Raw genomic sequence first — 24,011 nt, forward strand, 5'->3', positions numbered from 1 at the left:
TATCGCCGCTAGCGGAGAAGAAATTCATACAATTAAAAAACTGTGGGTATTATTTTCATATTGAATACGAATTTCAACGCAAAGGAGATTTATATTTTAAAATTTGCACAATAATAGGTCATTTGTGGTCGTAGGATAACATTATTTTTCAGTCAGACAGAAAAATTGATACTCCAAATCTGATTTGTGACTTTGTATCCCGTTTTTCATTTCCTGGTAAAAACTGAAATTAAAGTTAATTTAAATAGTGTTTGCAGTAAAACAAACAAAAACAAAAAAACCCTTAAGAGTGGTGAGACCTGCTTACAATAATGTGGCTTTGCATGTAAGTTGTAGAAGATGTCAGATTTGCATTGGGATCGCAAGGACGACATTAGAAATGAGCACATCAAATAGCTCAGGTTGGAGACAAAATTAGAGAGGCAAAGCTCAGATAATTTGGAAATGTGCAGACAAAGGAAAGTGGATATATTGGGCAAAGGATGTTTTTTTTCTTGAATAAACTCAGACTGTACCTATAGGATGTAGCAGCTCTGATATCAAGTCCTTTTTTGAATTCTTTACTTGAGCATTTTAGCAATTGCCATATTAGTCCTGATTTATCTGTCTTTTTGCACACTAATGGGGACCATAATGGACTAAAGGAACAACATGTTTTATTCAGTAAGACTCTAATTTGGTAATGGAGCCCATTGGAAAAGCTGTTTAAGAGGTCATAGGTCACAGGAGTAGTAGGTTTGTTTCCCAGTAAACTTCTATGAACTCCTTCTGAAATCACAAGAGTCACCCCTAGTGGCTATTATAAAGGATGCAGGTTTAAAGCTCTTCTGCACTGGTTTCAGTTTTCAGACAGAGGATATTTCCATCTTTAATGTACAGTTAAGTGTGGGCTCCTATAAGGTTCATGTATGAATAAATGACAACATGGTAAAATACAAATGTAATGATATAATGTTATAACTTACTTTTCACTAATGCAGAAAAAGTAAATTAAAAATCTCTTTGCCAGTCACAGTTGCTTCATTGTTTGTTTAAAATGTTGGACATTTGTGACGATGACAACTGGAAACACAGACATAGACTTATAGGACAGTCTCTTTTTGTAGGGGGGCTTCATCATACATGCAGAAGAAGGGGAAAGCAAACATTGGCAAATAGGAATCCGTGCCTCCAGTATTAAACCTGAAACACGTTGCATACAGTACAACGTGTGGACCTGGATTCTTTTCTCTCAGCCTCGACTGGAACGCACGCATGTATTTTTCTTCAGGCACTTGATGCAGCAACAATAATGATGCAGCTATTTTCAGCATAGATGACTTTCAGGGAAGTAATAATGGCGGGTAATGAACCTGTTGTTGTGGCAATGGCTGCATGCGGCGTACTGGAAGGAGGACAGCGATGTTGTCATTATGTTTGACATGACAAAACGAAGCACTGTAAGAGCAGAGCAGCATTGAATTGAATTTACTATTAACCCTGTTTGTAGATCAGATCAAGATTTTCTTAGATGAAGACAGGAGTTTCTATTTTAGTCTCGAGGAAAGAACAAACTGCTATTAATTCTTGTGGACTGAAAACTGAGAATAAAATTAGTGGCATTTACATTTAAAAAGAGATCAAGTCTGACAACAAACATCCATGAATACATCAGCAAGATCGCCCCAACCAACCGCACGCTCAGTGAATACCTCAGGCAGCAGAAACCCAAGAAAGAGGAGGAAGAGGAGGAACCATGATGGAAGGACAGGCCCCTGCACAGTATGCACCACCAGCAGATAGAGGAACTGCCTGACATCCAGAAGTCCTATTAGTGGCTAACAAAGCTGGACTGAAAGACAGTGCAGAGGCACTAATCATGGCAGCACAGAAACAAAATGGGAGACGCCTCCTAGGGTAGTCGAGAATGACTGAGCGAAGATCCTGTGGGACTTCCAGATACAGACGAACAAAATGGTGATGGCTAACCAACCAGACATAGTAGTGGTAGACAAACAGAAGAAGACGGCCATAATGATAGACGTAGCAATACCGAATGACAGCAACATCAGCAAGAAGAGAAGCTGGAGAAATACCAAGGGCTAAGAGAAGAACTCGAGAAGATGTGGAGGGTGAAGTTACCAGTGGTCCCAGTGGTAACCGGAGCACTAGATGTGGTGACACCCAAACTAGGCGAGTGGTTCCAGCAGATCCCAGGAACAACATCTGAGATCTCTGTCTACAAGAGTGCAGTCCCAGGAACAGTTAAGATACTGCACAGGACCCTCAAGCTCAGGTCCTCTACCGGAAGCCTGGGAACGTGAGGGATAGACCACCTGCAGGGGCTAGAGTGGATTTTTTTGTATATGTATATATAGATTATATATCCTGGAGGGGTCGTGTAAAACTGTTTTATCAGAGTATCTGCATCTTACCAGGACACATTTAGAGACCACCAAGTCCCAAACAAGAGGGTTAGAGGGACTCATGGTGCCACAGGTTGCTGGTTTATGAATTGGACAGCTATGGCTGACGTCTTGTCTGGACTGCACTTTGTTATCACTAACCTTTTTTTTTTTAAAATTCCTGCTTTCGTCCTTTGGTAAGGTTTAGGGACTAAACACTGCTTAGCAGTTTGTAGGGACATGATAAGGCTGTGCTGCGTCAGAGGACCTTTTCCAGGGTAAATAACAATAACATGCATCCACCACATGAGTGCTGGTTTGTAAATGGCACAAATACGTGACTTCCAGCAAGTCGACAGAGGTGTGCATGGGACCGCTGTATCTTTCACATTAACTTTTTACTTTTGCTCTTTGGTTAGGTTTAGACAACAAAACTAATTGGTACATGATCTCATGCTGTCCCTTTCAGACACTGAGGGGTCTATGAAAGGACCACTCGTGACTCAGCTGATCATTAACACAAATATCTAATCAGCCAATCACATGAGAGCAACTGAGTGCATTTAGGTGTGTTGGCATGGTCAAGACGACCTGCTGAAGTTCAAACTGAGCATCAGAATGGGAAGAAAGAAGATTTAGGTGACTTGAAATATGGCATGGCTGTTGGTGATATATGGACAGGTCTGAGTTTTGCAAAACCTCCAATCGACTGGTGTTTTCGCACATAAGCACCTCTAGAAAAGGATCTGGAACAGGGAAATATCCAGTGAGCAATGCGTCAGTTGCATCGGAGAAAATGCTTCGTTGATGTCAGAGGTATAAGGAGAATGGCAAGACACCTTTGAGTCTTTCTCAACAATCACTTGTTAACAGCAAAGTATTTTTACAGTCAGAATATTTTTATCCACTAGCAACAATTTATATGGGCTCACCAAAAATGCCCAGCAGACGATTGGAGAAATGTTGAGAGTGGATGTCTGCTGAATTTTTCCCGGTTCCTTGTTGAACCTGTGCCATGAAAGAATTTAACATTTTAAAGGCAATCACAAGGCGTTACTAATGAAGTGGCGGGTCGGTATACATACATGCATGAAAATGGGACACAGTCACATCCTGACCAAAATTTTGTATATGATTGGCTGAGAGAGAGACTTGCATTTATGCGGGCAGCATTTGCCTGGGAAGCATATTACAGCCTTTTGGCCTTTCATGATCCAGCACTCTCTCCGCACCCTGACAATTTCCACTCACTCCCTCGTGCCATTTAGTTTATATCATTAGCATGAGTGAGACACACAGACATCTGTTTTCATCAACTTTCACTTTTAGGCAATTTTGGGGTTGTTCTACTTCCTCATGTAAGCAGATTTCTCACAGCAACACATTTCTGACTGGAAAAGGCAAAAGTTCACAAGCTAATACATAATTAATGCAACACAATAGAATGCATAATGAATACATTGTTTGTTAAAGCCTGCGAGGGGATTACACAAGAACTATCTGAAGCAATAAGGAAAATCTTTGATCTGGGTTTGTGGTTCACGATGTGTTTTAAGCTCATTCGGTTTAACCTAATATCTCACAGGATCTGTAGAAGTGCACAAAAATCTGTAAAACCTGTGACCTGATATATTTTCTGCCTTTGGATCCAGCTTGTCAATTACTATGAAAGCAAACTTTCACACTATGGCTACTCCTAAAGCAGCTGTTGACAAACTGCTGGGCTATAAATACTCTTTAAAAGAATGAATTTAGTCTTCCTGATCCCCAGAGAGAGCAGACGTGTCAGTCTTGTTCTCCTGTATTAATGGGACAGAGCGTCCGGGCGGTGGGTGGAGGGGGGGAGGGACCTGCACTGCCTCTCATTAAAGACAGTTGCTAAAAAGGAGCTGAAGACATCCAGCATCCAGCACACCGAGACGCACGGATGAAAAAAGCGGCAGGAGTGTGTGTGTGTATGTGTGTGTGAGTGAGCGTCTGTCGGTGTGAATAAAGAAACAGAAACAATTGGGTGTTAACAGTGTGAGCGGGAGGCTGAGCCCAGAGCAGAGGACACGGGAGCGCAGCGAAAGAGGAGGGTGAGAAAGAGTCAAAGAGAGACAGAGGAGAGATCATCAGAGCGTGGAACAGGTTCTTTCTGGAGCCCTCTCACTCAGCCTCAGCAGACATGCCTAACTTTGCTGGCACCTGGAAGATGAAGAAGAGCGAGAATTTTGATGAACTTCTCAAAGCTCTAGGTAAGCCCTCTCTATCCTTCCCTCAGTCTCCTCCACAGCCAGAGCCACATCTCTGTGCAGGGCTGACTATCCATCATGCCCATATAGGAAAAGGGCTTTTCTTGTTCTTTGGGAATGGCATTCCTGACTTCCGACAACATCATATTGTTCGGAGAAGCTCCCTGGGAACAGGAGGCAGAGAACGGAGAGATGCTGCCGCAGGGAAAACCCTTGGCTTTAAGGGAGATAAGAAACAGTGGATGCTAAATTCCACCCTAAACAGACGTTGTATTGTTACATGGGGAGGAAAACGGGGGGTGCACAACATTATTCATGTTAAGCATTTAAGTAGGGCATGCATTAATGCCAGGGGAGGTCTCTGGAGCCCAGTGTTTTCTCTCGCCTCTGTTCTTTTTTCTTTGTTTTTTCACTCTTCTTAATCTTAACTGATGGTTGTGATGGTTTAGGTTCAGACCAGTTTAACTGGGTCATTCAATTGTGTTGCAGTGTTTAGTCACGCTGGCAGCGCCGAGGCAGGCAGAGCATGGCAAAGGGCCGCCTGTCTTTAGAATAATGCAGAACCCTTCAGGGAGAAGTTCCACTGTGAGAGGTTCCAGGAACTCTCCCGAACTGCTGACACCAAAGACTGGATTAAGATTCAAAATGTTAATGGACACTTCAGGTTTTAGCATAAAAAAAATCATCCAGGTCTAATCTATGTTATTTAATATCAATATGGATGCTGGTCGTATCTACTGTATCTGGTCTCCTGACATGTTTGAAAAATGTCTTCTGGTTTGAACCTATAGCCTTAGTTGGAGATCACCGAGGCAAAGACTGAAACAATGCTGGTTTCAGTTTTTATGGATAAATAAATTAACATCACACTTCTTTCATTTCCAGCCTCTATTTATATGGAGTCATTAAGGAGTTTGGAAAGTTCACTAAAGCACCTCTCCAGCAACCCCTCCCCATTTTGCGTTTGACATTCACCAGGCAGCAGCTGATCTGGCTTTAACTCTAATGGGGAAATCAGTCACTCTGCTAGTTTAGCACCTCATCCATTCAGGAACACATTAACATCTGCCACGTCAGATCACCCGGTAGCTCTTACATAAGGACCCCATCAATGAGAATGAGAGAGGGCAGTGATGGGCAACTGACGTGGATGCCAGTGCTGCGGCCTCCACTTTCCATCAACATCTTTATAATTATTTCTTGGCTCAGAGGTTTCCCCTGAAGAAAGAGGGGACAATATGCAGAACGAAAAGACCTGATGTGTGCAAACCTGCATCCAAAGCATGTTGTAAATACTCAATAGAAACTTTAGTCAAGTTGTTAGCACCGTTAGAACCGTTTATAGACCTTGAGACATGCATGCAAATTAAATTCAAAGGAAATGCAGCCTTTTTAGACATGAGGGCAGCCTGCTGGTCGCACTGATCCTCATGCATATTTAATGCTAAAAAAAAACCCCAAACCACTCTGTGATCTCCTTAGACCATGGGTGGGGTCAAGTAAACTGTCAAATGTGTTTTGAATCCTGACTGTTAACACAGCGGTTTGGGGATAGAATGATCTGAGCTAATTAGGGATTGGGAAATGAAACACTTGATGTTGTTTGCAAGCTTATAAACTGTCTATGGATGGGACTGTAAGTCGGCTGTTGGTAGGAGAAGGGCACTGAGACATAAAAGAGCCAGGGTTTTGGCAGGACGCAAGGGCAGATGGTCTTGCGGACTCAAACCGGGCATGCCAAACACTTGTCACACGCCTGCATGGAGCCACGTGCAGGATCACCACTTTTGCACCCGTCAAACAAAAGGAGAAAGTCAACGCTGACCTGACCTGACATCTTCAACAGTTTGTTTCCTTTCCTTGCAGACATGGCTGAATAATCCCTCACAGTGAGTTTAGTGCAGTTTAGTGAAATAGTTGTGGGCTCTGCCCGAGCCACAGAGCATTTATTGTGTTTTCACTCACAAATGCGTCGCTGTCATTCTTGGTTAATATTCAAACATGTTTGGATGCAAACACAAACCAATACAAGGAAACCTGCAGTCAGCTTGTCTCACTATATTTAAGGTCCTGAGCTGATAGAAACTGGCATGCAGGCCCAGAGAAGACTATTTGGGTGGGGCTGAGGGTATATCGATGGCTGGTTTCCTACATCTTGTTACTGTACAGAATAAACAGCATTTCCCACTTTTTCTCATAATGTGTCAAAATTAAAAAAAAAAAAAAGAAACACTGTATCTTTACTAAAACAGACTAAAAAGACTTGTTTTTGGAAATCTCTATTTGACTTCTTTTCAAGTACAAGTCAAAACCCCAACATTTAAATGTCCTCCTTTGAGCAAGCACTTGGCGACAGTGGGAAGGAAAAACTCCAGCAGAACCAGGTTCAGGAAGGAGGGGGCATCTGCCATGACTGGTTGGGGGAGGGAGACAGGACAAAAGACACAATGATTAAGAGAGCTAGAGATGAATAATAACTAATAGTTAAATGCAGAGTGGTGTATAAACACAGAGTGAAAAGAGCTGAAGAAGAAACACTTGGTGCATCACGGGAAGCCCCCAGACCCCCAGAGGCCTATTGCAGCAAAACTAAGGGAGGATTCAGGTTCACCTGATCCATCTCTCACTATAAGCTTTATCAAAAAGGAAAGTTTTAAGTCTAATGTGAAAAGTAAAGAGAAAGTCTGTCTCCTGAATCCAAACTGGGAGCAGGTTCCACAGAAGAGCGGCTGAAAGCTAAAAGGCTCTTCCTCCCACTCTACTTTTGAATATCAGAGGAACCACAAGTAACCACACTGGCAGGCGTGTGGGGTGGCTCATTCCTTGGAAACAAAGACCATGCAAGACCATTTCTGACATCCATATTTCTGCCCTTGCTGGCTGCTGACCAGCTTATTTAGGAGCTGACTGATGGTCAGTCTCATGCGCCGAGTCAGACTCTGAATTGAAGATGCTGGTGTAGCTGATCTGGTTGAGCAGGTGACCCAAGTATTAAAGGCTGAGGTCCTTGCTTGTGGGATCTAGGCTCGAGTCTGATCCAAACCATTTCCTGCGTGTCCCTCACTCTCTCCCCTCTTTCCTGCCAACTGTCTGCCTTACACTATCCAGTAAAGCCAAAAGGTCTCACAATCTGAAAACTCTTTCAAATACTTCTCTCTTCTAAAATCTGAGCAGAGAGAATTTTTGCCATCTTGATCATGTGAGTGGAACCTTGTGAAGTCACTTAACTTGTTTTAATTTTTGCTTTTAATGGAAAATGAGCCAAAGCCAAAGAGCCCAACATTGAAATATTAATAAAACAAAAGAAATTTGGTTTTGGTGAACACCAAAAATGGGTCCCAGAGACAACAAGAGCAAACATAAGGGATAATATTGTGACTCCAAGCACATACCACTGAGTCTGGGTAGAAAAGCCACACCCAACCATGATTCAAACCTTCTGTTTGTGAAGGGCAACCAGTCAGAAGAAAGATTGCATAAGGGGAGAGGAAGTAAAAGGTTTTTTAGACAGTGGAGAGTTTGAACAACTTTAAAACATCATAAAGGATATTTTGAAACTATAAATTAGTGAAACCCAGCTCCAATCGTGAGACTGACCTTTGTTTCTCCCTCTTGTTGACCTGGTTCGGGTTGTGTCCATCCAGGAGTGAACGCCATGCTGAGGAAGGTGGCCGTGGCAGCGGCCTCCAACCCTCATGTGGAGATCCGTCAGGACGGGGAGCAGTTCTACATCAAAACCTCCACCAGTGTGCGCACCACTGAAATCAACTTCCACATCGGTGAAGAGTTTGACGAGGAGACGGTGGATGGACGGAAATGCAAGGTAAATTTGGTGAGAAGTAAAAAAAAAATCAAGTCGTAACCTTAAGTTAAACGTGGTCCAGAATAAAGGCTAAAACTAACTAAGTCTATTTTTTTTGGCTTAGTTTGGTTTAGTTTAAAGGTATGTTTTAGGTCGTTCTAGCAGGCTCAATTTTGTCTCTCAGGTTCTTGAAAATGTTAAGTTTGCATATTATTTGGCAAATTAAAACCAGAAAATAATGGGACGGTCTGGAATAGGAGCACCACTGTCAAAAGGATTTTATTTTCATTTATTGTCAAAATAAATAAAAAATCAGCAGAACTGGCTCTTTGAAAACAGTCCAGTTACTTAAAAAGAAAAACCCACAAACCAATCACTTAATGCAGAACTTATTTTCTTTCTGCTTTCTAAAACCACCTATGTCGGTGGTTTTAGAGACACAAAGGTGTCATAAATATTTATACCGTGTCACTAGCACAGCCCCTTGAGGTCCGCATGTCCTTCTGTAAAGTGGTACAAGAGGTAGGTGTAGCTCTGTAGAGAGAAAGAGATTTCAAAACAAGATGTGTGGATTTTACTGAGCAATCGAGTCATAATTTCTGGATGAAAAAAAAAGACACGGCTGTTGAGATTTTTCAATTATATTTGTGGTGCTTATGAGAACCACATTGCTTTTACTTCCCTTTTCCCCACCCTCATTTAAATGTTAAACTCTATCTTTTTCTGTTTTTTTCAAACACAATAATTTTTGTGCTGTTTTTCTGTGAAGCAAATAAGATGCGAAGCAGATGGTTTATGTTACAGTCACCCATGTGTTAGGAGAAGCTTGATTAATGGTGTGACTGTGGGACCACAAACCCACTGTGGGGACTCGCCTCCCATGTGCTGCAACAGAAGTCCCCTGAAGGTGGACATAGAAACTTTAAAAAAAATCAGAATTAGTTTAAGTGTAAGGGTTAGGATGTCGTGGGTATTGCCTCTGAACTGCTGACAAAGTGCCTTAGAGTTCATTAAAGTTGGCTTAAGCATTTTATACAGATCATTGCAGCTGTTTGAAAAAAGAAAAAAATCATGCACTAATGTGAGGTTTAAATCAGCAGGCATCCTTGAACACATTAATTTCATGAAAAGATGTGACATATAAGCACAATGTTGTAATCTTTGGTACGTCTCAAATAGTTGTCTTTGGTCTTCTTTTCCAGCAGATATTACATGCAATCATGCAATCAAGCTTCATGCTTTAAACTGTCTGCATTGTTTGTACTGCTGGTAATTCTTTCTGTCTTCAAGAGCTTCAAAGCTGTTTCAAAGGCCCGAATGAGAAATTAATACCTCCTCACAGTCTCATCTATTGGTATCATGCTCACGTCAGAGCAGAGAGATTAAGGGCACTGGTGAGAGTTTCTCTCTGAACCTCTGCAGTCCCCGAAGGAGGACTCTTTCATCCTCAAAAGCAGCTAAAGTTTTGACACAGACATATATATGTATATATATACATATATATTGTGTGTGTGTGTGTGTGTGTGTGTGTGCGCCCCAGGGGGAGCAGAGTGGACTAAGGATGTAATAAAATTGTTCATTTAATAACAAATCCCAGTAAAGCAACAGTCACTCAATGTGTAATTCATAATTACAACAATCTGCATATCTGAGGGGAGGAAATGTAGACATCCTGAACTAACAGCTGTACTCTGTTGCTTGTGATGATAGTGAGCTCGTCTCTTAGAGACATCTCTCGATACGATCTGAACAACAAGGCATTTACATCATCCGTAAAGTGAATATGCAGGCTGCACAATTAAATAAAGAGGAAGCGGGGATCGATTAAGCCTGATAAGGCCCATGTGAAAACTGACCTTCTTAGAGCTGAGCGCCACCTGTGTCTGCATATCAACGAATAAAATGATCTCATATGATCAGTTGCACTCCTCTAAAGTTGACCTAATAGAAAATTAATCACTTTACTTTTGTCACTTACATCATCTGCATTCAGTCATTTCCTGATATTACAGAGATAATATTTATGTACTGTAAATGGAGACGTGGACGTTTTTCTACTTTATATTTGTTACTGTAATATCATTAGTTACTTTGTTTATGTAGTTTATACATGGTGTCATATTGTTTATTGCTATAAATGTCAAATCTGTGTGAAGGAAGGAAGAAAAATGAACTTTTGGTGAAGCATATCTGCCCTTTGGTTTCACCTGCACAAGTGCCAAGGTGAATTGGTTTTCCCTGTGTCGGGATCAAGCACTGGGCTGTTCAAATCACGGACAAACAGTATCCCACAGTTATTTATGTTTTAAACCCATTTTGCACAGAGAGGCATTTTTTGAAAAATATATTGATAGCAATGTTGAATATTATAGCACATGAAAAAAAACAAACAACTATGCGTAAAATAATCACACCCAGCAGGGTTGTCACACCATGAAGCCTCTGCCTTTCTAAATGGAGGGACTGTAACTGCGTGTGTATATGTAAGCTTGTAAAACCTGAAGATAGTCAGATTAACAGTATTTTGTCTCTATCTGTCATTCTGCAATTCATCTCATGTAAACAATAACGTGGCGCACAGCGTGATGGGAAAAAAGGCACATACCTTTGACGTTGCGTGACCAACTCTGTATTCCTTGTCCACACAATGCAAAAAAGGAGTTTTAAAAAAATCTCAGTTTTCGGTGATTCGAAACGCCGTTTGTGGACGAAACAGCTGCGTTTTGAAAAATACCAGTGTAGATGTGGACACAGTGTAAAATAGTTAGTAGTTTATTTTATTACTACCTGTAATTTATTGCAGATTACTTGTATTTGTTTAAGTGTTAACTAAATGTTTGAGGTGTGAAATAAACCGCAATGGAGCAAAATATGGGTGTGTGTGGTTGGATGATGTGTTTGTGCGTGTGCGTGCGCGCGCACGCGAGAAGGGGGCGGGGCGAGAACATTTTTCTTGTAAAACAAAGGGGGGCCTAGCAAAAAAAGTTTGGGAGCCACTGATTTAAACATCTGTCTTTCTGGGCCTATAATTGATATAAAAATTATTGTATGTAAGAGGGAAAAACATATTAATTTGGGTTGTGGTACTTAGAGGAGACATACAACTGAGCATAAAAGTTAACATGACTAAATTGAGGATTTTATTTCCACACGTGCAGATTTGCAACGAGCATTTTAAAAGCAAGATAGTCACTTTTACATTTGCCTGTGTTCAACAAGAACTTGGAGCTGCACAGCATAAATCCTGCAGCTGGGAGGGATTCTGTATCTAGCAGTAAGCTGTCACCCTGCTATAAGTGCCAGGAGAAAAGTAGCTTGGAATAAGTGAGAGCTGTGCTGCAGTATATTCACCTATGTGAATATAGAAAGTGCAGTGCAGAGAGTTACATAACAGATGTGCGAATGAGAATCTTGTCGACCTTCTCAAACCTATATGAATTTGGAGATCAGTCATATTTTTAAAATACTTTGATAAGATATTGTCAAATATTTGTCAAATATTTGAACTTTTAGCTCCTCCGTTTAAGACAACTTTCCTCTGATTGGCTGCCCCTCTTAGAAGATTTAAACAACAGGTGGGTGGGGCATCTGCACCTGACATCCCTATATTGGGAATACTGCCACTAGTTAACATCATACAGAGATTAGTCTTACCCACTGGCTCACTGGGTTTACTTGTACAGTACACACATGAACCTACATGAACTCCATATATAAAACTCTGTTAATGGTAATATTAGCAACCATCATTAAAACATAAAGAGGTTCCCTTTTAATGTTAATCTACTTCATTGCAAGTCTCATAAAAAATGATCAAAAAACACGCTATACCTTTATCATCTATTCGTGAGGGACTGAAGTCGTTTAGAGACCTTTTTTCTTTTTATTAGAATTGGTCATCGACATTCAGTAGCAACTTTCACAGTTTTCAAGCTGCTTTTCTTTATCCTGTATTATGTAATTTCCCCGCCAGCTTGCTCTTCCAAAAAGCTAGACAGTTGTCTGGTTCCATTTTCAAATCTGTAATGGAAAAGTTAACATCCCAAAATATTCCTGGGCAACAGGACGAGTGAAATTCCTGCTTGTGGAGAAGAAATTCTGCACACGGAAAGGAAACTGTGTAATTGCATGCATGTGCTAGTCAATATAATTCAGCCCAAAGCCTGAGAAATTGGAGATACAGTGTGTATTTATCCCAAACCACAGCGTCCCTGTGGGTATTTGGACTGAACTCATTAACAGTTTGAGCCTTGTATCTTTCTCTCTGTAGCACTGCAGATAATACCTGAATGCTTTAGCTGCACTCACCGGATAACATGTGACACACAGACTTGTTGTCTTTACCTTTTGTTTTATGGTTTGATCTACATGTTGCAGCCAGGGGGAGCAGACATGACCCATTTTATATGACAGCGTTGGCTCCCTCTGTCTGAGCCCTGGGGCTGGGCTACACAGCTCTCAGCATCTCTGCTAGGAAGGCGACAAGTCAAGTTACCGTCACACATTTCTCACCTCTGGTTGCTTGGGCTAGCGCATCAGCGTCACTGCAATTAGGGGCGAAAGGCTTTATGAAAGACAAAAGGTACAGGCAGAGGTGTGCCTGACCCTGGATTTAAATGTAAAATTGTCTTTAAATTAAAGTGGCTGTCGGGCCACTTTAAATAGGGGTTTATATTTATTGTGTTTGGCTTAATCAAATTTGTGTTATAGCATGTACAGTAGGGGAAATAATTATTCAATCCACTTCTGAATTTGTTTGTTCACTCACGAAGAAATGAACTGTACATATTTTTTATGGCAGCTTCATTTTACTGGAGACAGAATAACAACAAAAAAAGACGGAGGATAAGAACCTCCTTCCCTCAGTCCGAACACTGAAAATGGGTCATGGATGGGTCTTCCAGCAAGACAAAGACCCAAAACAGCCATTCCAACAAAGGAGCGGCTAAAGAAGAACACATTAAGGTCATGGAGTGGCCTAGCTAGTCTCCAGACTTCAGTCCTTCAAGTTGTTGAGCAGCAGCCAAGAAACCTAAAGGAGTCCACCCTGAGATGTCTGCAAACTGACCAACTTCAAGAAATGTCTTACCACCAACAAGGGCTTGTCCAAAAATTAGATAATGTTCACGTCTTTGCAAGACTTACAAATTCAGCACGGGACCAAATATTTTAAATTATAATATAAATAATAATAACAAAAAAGTCTTCTAGCTAGTTTTGATGTGCAGCAAATTCTTCTCGTTCTGCATTCTGACTGATCCCATGTTTCTCTCCTGAGACCACAGAGTGCCTGAAACAAGTGAAAAAAGAGGAGATGGTTGCAAACCAGCAGGACATTTTCACAGAAAAGAAAATGACAACAACCTCAGTGTTGGACTGAGTTCAGCCACTAATTAGGGGTTATGCAAACAGTGCTGAACAAATCCCGGACACTCACGGGAGGCTGAAACTGAAAACACTGTATAGCATTGATGGTTCAACATTACAAGGAGAATTATTTTTTAGCAGTTGCCAATTTACAGATAAAGCAACACTATTATTTATTTGAAGCCGGTCTTTCCAATATGCACCCAATCTTAAGCTTATTTAACCACTTACTGTGTATTAAACTACTAAATAGACCATTATTACCACTGAGCTCCCTGCAGTTTGTTGCTGGCAAGGCTTTAATGCCCCCTTTGTCTTAAAACAGCTGTTTAGCTTAAGGCTTTAAATCAAAACAGTAAAGCTGTAGGGAGATGAAAGGTGATGAAATGCCCCACATAATCACGATTTTATTTTAAACACAATTAAAAATACTGCTGCATATTTCAAGGTAAAAATGAAGCAATGGTGGTCAGCAGCAAGCCTGCTGTTCCCTTGTGTGGCAATTATTACACAATTCTAGAGCAAAACCTGCAGAAGGCAGGACCCGCTGACCCTGGCACATGTGCCACAGGGGCGAGAGGGAGTGCGCGGGTGTTGGCGAGGTTTCAGGTGGATGAGGTTGGCAGAGAAGCCCTTACTGGGTTTTAGCCTTCAGGCTTGGCTGCACCAGTGGTTAAAAGGATTACAAACTGATCTGCACCTTGTGAAGAGCAGAGGGCTTATTAACACCACCACAAGGTTAAAAAGCTCCGGTTAATCTGTGCAAGTGTGGTAACTGATAAGGTGCTTCCTGTCAATGCCAGAGGTGACAGCGAAAGTTAAAGGAGATACGCTTTAGTGGAGAGAGGTGGTTATTATCAGGTAATTTACTACCTGCAATTGTGGTTTTTGCATTTGTAAATGTAAAAAATCATCTGAGCACAACATAGCAAAGAGCACTTTCTTCATTTATGCTGATGGGCAGCACTGATGATGGTGGTGTCCTTTTTGCTAACGAACCACTGTAACACCGGCTAATGATAAAAATTTCTTTCTAAGGGCGGACCGTTTACCTTTTGCTTAGTCAAGTTTCACATGACCTCGATGTACATCTTAGAGAAATACTGCTGTGTCAAACGCTTTAATAAATACCCAGTGATTTTCATAATTCCACCTAATGTTGTGTGTAGCACTTCAACCTAAAGAGCAATGCTTTCAATGACAAAAAATATAGGAAATGATGCAATAATTATGATATGTTAATCTGATGCAGTGGTATTGTTTGTACACCATCGTAATAATGCTGGTACAAGATCAGCAGTGCAACTGACCAATCGCGTTCAATTAGCACTAGCCTTAAAGCTAGCTAACGCTCGGATGTCAGATCGGATATGCTGCTTGGTAAAGTGTTTATTACATTGTATAAATTAATAAAGAAAAGAGTGGAAATGTTTACCATTTTTACCACAAGGGAGTTTTGTATAATCAAGCACATTTTTTTCTTTTTTCCCCACATGCAAAGCTATGACATCACAACAACATGATTGGTCAATTGCGATGTTGATCCTTGCTCAACATGATAATGGCGGAAGAACACTAACTCTGGGGTCTGAGACCCACCACAGTTACACAGGTTTACACTGAGATATTCATTGATCGATAATAATCTAAAGATTCTGAAATTTAACAGCCAACATTAGCTTTTTTTCTTCTCTATTTTCTCATATGCTCATATGATATTATTATGGGATACTGAAAAATATGCCCGCAAAAGCCATTTTGAAACAATGAAAAAATTGCAAAGACGCATATTAGATGAACGAAATGACAATTTGTGGCCATAAGTTCCCGTGGGAATCTATCACTAAAGAGGTTGCGATTTTCTTTTCAAATATCTGTCATCTTTTTGTAGGAGTCAGTTTTAAACGGTTCTTAGAAAAAACTGTGCATCTGCCCTCTCTTTACCAGTCTGACACGTCATTTGTCTTCTGGCAGCTGCAAGGAAAGGCAAAGGATAAACACTGCCGTTAGAGAGATAATGTGATCAAACTGTGGGAGGAAGCTGAGCGAGAGTGTTATTTTGGGCTCTGAAAGAAAGCTTGAAAAATCCAACATAAAACTTTAAACCTTAACAGGAAATGAGATGTTTTCCCTCCACATCCCATCATATTATTTGCATCTGGTAAAACATGAGAGACTAAAAGAAAAGCAAAGACAGGGGATTTTCTGATAAGTAAAACACTACAGACAACACTGGAAAAGGTGAAACACATGCTGCAGACATTGGTCTTGGCCTCAAATGTGTGTACATAAGCACTTAGGATGCATGAGAATTTATCTGTGACTAGGAAAGCAAAAGAAAGATCAAATGAAGAAAAAAGAAAAAAGGCAAAGAGTGGAAAAAAGAGCTAAAGAAAGAAAGTAGTAGATGATCTGGCAGGAATATCATCAGCTGACTTTTTTATTTTTTATGTCAGCTGCACAGCTGTTACTGCATGTGACGTTTGGTAAAATCTGTCCACAGATATATAAATATGAGCACCATATAAAGTCTTTGTGGTATAGTTCCTGCTACAGGAAATCTCTCTAAGACTTGCTACTGATACACACAGAGTTACAAAGTGAAAAACCATATCAGCCTTGCTGTCGTGGCTGATAAACAGAGGGAACGCTGGAAGAAAGCCCTGCTGTTCTTCAGCTTGGCAAAGACTGTGGACGGCAGCCCGCGGGGATCTGTGATGGCTTTGGCTACCTTTGATATGGTGATTAACATTTGCCTCTGAGAAACCGAGGTGGCTGCTGAATTCAAATCAGAGGAATGGTGCTTTTTTCGAATTACAAAATAGCACAAACTATCAAACAAATGATCAGAAATCAAAACACAAATACTCCACCATGTGAGAGTTCATATTGTAGAGATTTTTTAGGGTTTTTTAAGCTTAAATGCAGTCTTGGATAATGCTTTGACAGCTTTGATCAGTTCCAGGCTTTGGAGTGAGATCACTTAGCTAATTAGGATGCAATGCTGAAATGAAAAATGCAGCTGGTTGTATGGAGACGAAGCAAACTTCAACTGTGGGAAATCAGAGTCAGAGAAGAATAAGGCAGTGTTTTTATTCTTGAGTGACAACCTAGCCACCAGTTACAAACTGATATTTTGTTAAATTCAATAAAATAATGGATTAACAAAATAAAACATTTGGTGTTATAATAGAGCTGGTGGTACACTGAGTTTCCAGTCTTTGTGCTAAACTGCATACCTCCCTGCTTCACTCTGTTAAACCGGTAGATGCCAGTGACACTGATTAAACTAGAAAAAAAAAGTTCTCTAATTCTGAATTCTTCTCTCATTTTTAAATATATGAAATCTGAGTAAAATTACAACAAAGAGTAAATTAACATGTATGATGTAAAATGACTCCTCAATGAATTCGTATCCAGAAAGAGAAGCACATTTCCTAAAATATCATACAGTTTATTTAACAGAACAGCTGTGGAAACAGTGGACAGCTGAAATGAACTAGAAGGGCAGTTTATGAGTCCCACACCGTCTAAATTATATACGCTGACCTTTTTGGGGGGTTTTTCTCTCAAGTAGGCTGTGTTGGATTTTTTAGCAAATGTGAAGCCAATGGAGGTCTGCCAGGACTGGCTGTAATGTGTTACATGCATCAAGTGTTTGTAAGCAGCTTTGCTTGTTGTTCTAATTCATGTGTGGCCGAATAAAGTTGTTCAGTCAGGTTATTGGCGAATACGTCCACTGAACCAGTACATGGCTAGACTGAAGATACATTAATGCTGGCAAATGAGTTTAAAATTGGTAAATGTGTAAATGTTCTACAAATCGTTGCTATATTGATATTTTAAATATACAGTAAAACATCAAGCTTGGGAACTATATATCAACCAAATGTGAAACCTTTATGCATTCACAGAGTTCTGCTGTGTACACAGTACCCTTACATTACAGTAACTCATCAACCATTTTGGTCATTTTTGGTAATTCTGTAATTTTGGTCATTTTACAGCCAAAATTTGAAACTAAGTCCACGTGGCCTGTGAGCTGTCTGGGTAATAAAAGGTTAAATCCTACATTTCTTTCTAATGGCGATTTCTCAGAAGTTTCTCAGAAGTCTTTCTCGTGTTCTCTGATTTATGAGCTCGGTAAAGATTTTCCTTGTGTATTTATGATCTCAGTTACTACTTTTAGTTATTGTTCAGCATAGCTTAATGTTCATGTTTGAAATTATTGCTCCCATTTAGAATGAAACTCATGTTAAAGCTGGACATGTTTTAGGGTGTGCTACCTTGTGATTGGCAAGTCAGCAGTGTCTGAACACACAGCATTCTTCGGTTTCTCATAATGCGTAGTTTAAAAAAACAAAACAAGATGGCGGCGGTCAAAATGCTGAATGCATCTTTGACATGCAGTCTGTGAGCAAAACTCACTTCTGGCTAAATCAACTTAGTGCTGATGCTCACATGCATTAAGGGTAAAATTCAAAAAGCCCATTTGGGAAATGATCACATTGCACACCCTGAAACAGTGTAAAAGTGCAACATGAATATATATCTTCTAGAAAATCGTGCTGACCCTGGTGCCTTTTTGTCCCTGTCTTCCCAGAGCCTCGCCACCTGGGAGTCAGAGAACAAAATTCACTGTCAGCAGACTCTGGTGGATGGTGACGGCCCCAAGACCTTCTGGACCCGAGAGCTGAATGGAGATGAGCTCACACTGGTGAGCGCACACTAATAAGTCATCTTCTCACTGAAAGCCTCTTAATAGATGACCGCTGTTGCTTAGAAAAAAACCCCAAAGCAACTTTACCAACACAAAAGCAGAAAAGTCGAGGCTAAATGAAGAGAAAGACAAAGAATGAATGTTCGCTTAAAAATGTTATTTTACACGGATCGAGAGCAGGATCTGTAAGGTTTCTTCTGTAAGGCATCACGGCTTGGACCCAGAAGACATCAGATGCATTAAGATGTGCCTTTTCAGCAACTAGTGTACTCTGTTTGAGAAATGGTTAATAAAACTCAGGCAGTGAGTGTATGAAGTCACCCTGGAGATTCATCCATAAAGGAAATGAGAGAGGCTGTTTCCCAAGGAGGCAAGCTTTCATCCACCCCGCAGAGAGATGTGAAAAGAGAACAAGAGGGGCTGCTACGCTGACATTGCAGTAATACCCCCTGTATTTATCCAGATTAATATGGGCAGGAGTCAATGGGTCTGAAGCCCCTCAAATGACGTGCAGGGGAGCAGAGCAACGCATCAGAAGACCAGTTCTCAGGGCCTCAACAGCTTTCTATTCTCAATGTTCAGCGCTCCCACACTCATTCCTGTTGTTCTTATGAGATGAATATCCAAAAGGCCAAAGCCTGAAACAATATGGAAGGTTTAGATGCTGAAAATAAGTCATCACAGAATGTTTATATAGCTCTATATTACAGGCCAGAATCAAGCAAGAAACAGCTTAAATCAAATCCTCAGTGTCTAAATAGTATTTTGCTCGAAGCTCCTTGTTCAAACTGACAAGCTGAGGAGGCTGAACATATGAATTCTTCTCGAGGCGATAAAAGCAAAATGTGTTACAGAGCTTGCCCCTCTGGTAGCCATGCTGCTGTGGAGGAGCTGAAGCATTCACACACTTACGGAGAGTGATCCTGCTGAACTGTGACAGAAGCTCACGCTCTGTGCTTCTCAGCTCTCCTCACTGTTATTATCCATGTACGTCGCTACACAGTCAGAGAAGCTTGAAGCCACATTTGTCCATGCTACTGTAGAGTTTAAAGAATAATATGTAGAGTTTAAAGAATAATATTCAATGTAATTTAAACTGTCCATCCATGATAATACTAAGGAGTAGTGTGCCATTGCCTTGCCATTAACCTCTGGGTTGCAAAGGGGCTTGCAGAGAAGCAGCACATGTGCACAAGCTGAAGCTGATTAAACAGCATGGGGGATGTGACAGGATAGGACTCACGCAAGGCTGTCAGCTGAGACATCATCTGATCTGCCAGGCTGATGTCTAACCTTGACTCAGTGGTCTACGCTCTGGTCTATAGATTACTAAAATGACTTTGGAGTGGCAAACATAATCGCTGCCTGGATTACATTTGGAGCCATCTGCGGATAGGTTTAGGCAACTAATGCACTATACTCTGATAGGTCTCTGATAGGCTCCTTTGGTTTGCATTTCATCTCACTGGACAGATTATAAGAGTTCTTAAGCAGGATTACCAAATGTTAAACTTTAAAAAACATTTTTTTAAAAACCCTCCAGACTTTTTATCTCCCTAATTTGTTATAAAATTGCAAAGACCAAATGCAAGACAGAAGGCAGATGAAATGTAAGGGAAATAAATGCATAAACACTACTGGGAACACTGGGAAAATAAGACTATTAGAAACACGAAACAAGAAATTCAACAAACAGAAACAGAAACACACCACACACTAAACAAGCAGGTTTACATGGTTTATGTTTTTTTAAACTCATTGAAGCGGAAAGCCAACACTCTTGATTGCTTTATTTCTAAATCACTGAACGAACAGAGGCATCATTTACTAATTGTTCAGCACGTCATGAAGCACCATTACGAGAACGAGAGAGCCACGAGTCATCTTCACACCCAGATGCCTTTCTGTCAGACAAGGAGCTGCAAAACCCGAAAGAAATATTGTGTGAATCTAATTTGAAGCTATCTGCTTTAAAAAAAAAAAAAAAAGCGACTAACAATAGCAGAGCTTCAGCTCCTGACTCAAAGGAAGACTCAAGATCACACAGCAATGGTCTGAATGTGGCACATAACTAGGGCACATTTCCATATGATTTGCATGATCCGTTTAATTGGTTTAAGTCTGGAAATACTTGAGGGATAAAGTTGTTGTGTGGACGTCTTTTTGCAGCTGCATCATCTTGAAATGAAATCAGAGAACAGAAGGCTGGGCTCGAGCTGTGCATAAATCAGTCATTCAGAAGTTTCCTTTGGTTTCATCATCGGCAGTGTGAGGTAGACCCAGACTGATGAGCATAAATGTGACACTGATGTAGTGGCACATACTTCACTATTAAAAGGAGAAAAGTTTTCTTCTTCAGCCCACATAATCTTATTCTCTTGACATTATCCTGAAGAAAAAAGCAGATTGTTGTTTGGTTCAGAATTCAAAGCAAGAATACTTTCTAAGGAGAAAGTAAGTAGATTTGAAAGTATCTTTCAATCACTCTGATTGACAACTAAATGGCCAAAAATAAAATGGGAAACCTATTAATATGAGTCTAAAACCATTATAACACATGTGTCGCAGCCCAGAACCTTTCTAGATGTTATTCGATGGAGGCGTGTGTGGAAACATAAATGTCAGGCACAGACATCGGATATTTTTATCCTGCCAGCTCTCTAGTATGAAATCTATACAACGCAATTCAGATCCCAGTGGGTGGGAGTCATGTGCACTGTTACCTGCACCTTTAACTTGAACTTTCAGGCCCCTCTTCAGTGGAACCATTTCCAGTTTGGATTTGGGAGACAGTCACTATCTCTACTTTTAAGATTAGGCTCAAAACCTTCCTTTTTGATCAAGCATATAGGTTTTTTGGGGGGCCTTTTTCAGCTTTATTTGATAGGCTCAGTGAAGAAAGGACAGGAAAGCAGGGGCAGACTCAAACCACTCTGTCAGGGTTCCTGGGTCGTTGACCCAGTGATTTCAGTTTGTTCATGTTCAGTTTAGTTCGCCACATTAATGTTCTCACTTCCTGTTTTTTCCCGTGTCAGCTTGTCTCCCGTGTCATTAGTCAGATTATGTTCAGCCCTGTACTCACCTGTTTCCAATCATTGTCATCATTCAACCTGTGTATTTAAGTTCCTCGGTTTCACCAGTTCTCTGTCGTGTCATTGATGTTGATGTTCATGTCGTCCCTCCGTCTATATGTTCAGTTAGTCAGTCAGTCAGCCAGCCATTCTTCCAGTCTTTCAGCCAGCCAGCCAGTCACTCCATCGTTCCTGCTTTGTTCATTCACCCTCCAATAAATCCTCTTCATTTCTGCACCGTGAGTCCAGCGTTTGGGTCATATCTTCCACGCCTCCACACACAACCTCTGACACACTCTCAGCCGTATGACATGTGGTTGTCGCTGCTGGGGGCTTCCCGTGATGCACTCTGCGTTTATACAGCACTTTGCATTTATTATTAGTTATTATTAACCTCTGTCTCTCTTCCACGGTGTGTCTTTTGTCCCGTCTCCCTCCCCTCACTTCCAACCCGTCGCACGGCAGATGGCTGCCTCTCTCTGAGCCTTTGTTCTGCTGTAGGTTTCCTTCCTGTTAAAAGGTCTGTGAAGGTCCTCAGTCATCCAGGTGATCGTAGTCTAATGAGCTTGGAAAGAAAAGCATCTGGACTTCTTTAAGTTTCTTGAAATCAAGAAGTAAAGAAATCAATCAAATCAAGAAACCTAAAGAAGTCCAGACGCTTTTCTTTTCAAGCTCCTTGGACTTCCTGTTAAAAGGGAGTTTTTCCTTCCCACTGTCACCAAGTGTTTGCTCAAAGAGGTTCTCTGACTGTTGGTGTTTTCTCTGTATTATTGTAGGGTTGGTCTTTATCTTACAATATAAAACGCCTTGTTATGATTGATGCTATATAAATATAATAAAACTGAACTGAACACCCATTTAAAGTTTAACGGTGAACAACTGCTAGTATGATTTTTTTTTTTTGACCAAAGAATTCAGCAGCTATCATCAGATTCTGGATGTGAGCGAGGGGGAAACTGAGAAACTAGAATCTTTTTGTCACCTTTGGCACAGATTTTTGGTTCTGTAGACAATTTCTTTGAGGACACCACCCCTGATTCCCCCTCAGATACCTCACTGTTGTTTAAATGGTTTAAGAGAACATTTTTAAATTCCTGTCTTAGGCCCACCTGTGCCACTCTATTTAAAGAAAGAAAAATTCTGGAAATTCTCCTGTATATACAGCAGAAATTTATTTTTTTTAAAAAAGCATATAAACTTTAAATTTATAAAGAAAACAGTGGAGAACAAATGAAATTCAATTTCATAGCAAACAAAGGACATATTCAGAAACAGACATAAGCCATTTCCAAATGAGCCCATTGCACTTCAACAGTAATAAGACTACAGGAAACACATCAGTACTCTCATGTGAAATACAAAACCTGTTCATGATCAGTCCTGGGAGATCGGTTGAGAACACATATTTTCTGGTATTTTGTGGTCCTGCATGTCAACACAAACTATGCTGCGGTGTCTGTGTCTTTGTGCAAAGGGGGGAAAAAATGTTTGCATTAGCTCAAGGCTCGGCTTTTGTCATCTCAGTGTGTTTAGAACAGATGATAAAGTCACATTCTTTCAGAAAGATTTAGTGTGCACTTATTTGCACACTCAAAAACTGAAAAAGTCCAAATGCCTTAGGACTTTTAGGCAGGCTTGTTGAAGTTTCAAAATGTGACCATTATAAGCGTTAATCACTATCACATGGATGAAATTATCTTTTTGTCCCCTCCAGATTTTTGGTGCGGATGACGTAGTGTGCACAAGGATTTATGTCCGGGAGTGAAGCGCTACGACCTTCATCAGACCGAGGCAGACGCCCATTTGGGCCACAGCTCATTTAAACCCAACAACACATCATGCTAACATGCTAACGCATTTGCGACGTATCCTGTATTATCTCTCAGCATCAGCCTGCTTAGTACCCCATAGCGATGTCTCTGTAATCTGGTTATTAATAGTGAATATTGTGTCAGCAGTACAGTAGCTGGGTATCTCCATATCCATACGTACAATCCCGGTGTCGGCTGTTTAAGTAGGAGTTAGTCATCAGTTGCATCGATTAAATGTTCATGTTCAATGAGAACACACAATAAAAAATGGAAACAAATAGTCTCTGCGCTCATTTCTCGATTACATGAATTTAAAGTGAAAGGAATAGTTTGGTGAAAGCACCACAAGGAGAGAAACGGCGTTCACATGTATGAGTTGCTTCAGTGACAATGGTAGCAATAGCACCTTTCTACTCTACCTGCGCACTCAAAACACTTTATCCAACATGCATCATTCACCCATTCCCTCACATTCATACAAGCACTTTTTTACTATCGAACATTCACACTCTGATGGATGCAGGATCAAACCACCACCCTTCTGGCTAGTAGATGTCCTGCTCTACGTCCTGAGCTACAGCCACCCTATGAGCATGCAGTGCAGTCACTCACGAGACAAAAC

General features: G+C 40.8%; 1 protein-coding gene across 1 annotated transcript; it reads left to right on the plus strand.

Annotated features, from left to right (window-relative positions):
- Positions 1 to 4,470: 4,470 nt before the first annotated feature.
- Positions 4,471 to 23,657, plus strand: crabp1a (cellular retinoic acid binding protein 1a). The gene is made up of 4 exons (NM_001286312.1): positions 4,471 to 4,621; positions 8,263 to 8,441; positions 18,391 to 18,504; positions 23,293 to 23,657. The coding sequence occupies exons 1-4, from the start codon at positions 4,552 to 4,554 to the stop codon at positions 23,341 to 23,343; spliced, it is 414 nt and encodes a 137-aa protein (NP_001273241.1). The 5' UTR covers positions 4,471 to 4,551; the 3' UTR covers positions 23,344 to 23,657.
- The last annotated feature ends 354 nt before the right edge of the window (positions 23,658 to 24,011 follow it).

The sequence above is a fragment of the Haplochromis burtoni genome, unplaced genomic scaffold (assembly GCF_018398535.1).
Source record: "Haplochromis burtoni strain Fernald_Lab_line unplaced genomic scaffold, NCSU_Asbu1 Contig_145, whole genome shotgun sequence".
In the NCBI taxonomy this organism is placed as follows: domain Eukaryota; kingdom Metazoa; phylum Chordata; class Actinopteri; order Cichliformes; family Cichlidae; genus Haplochromis; species Haplochromis burtoni.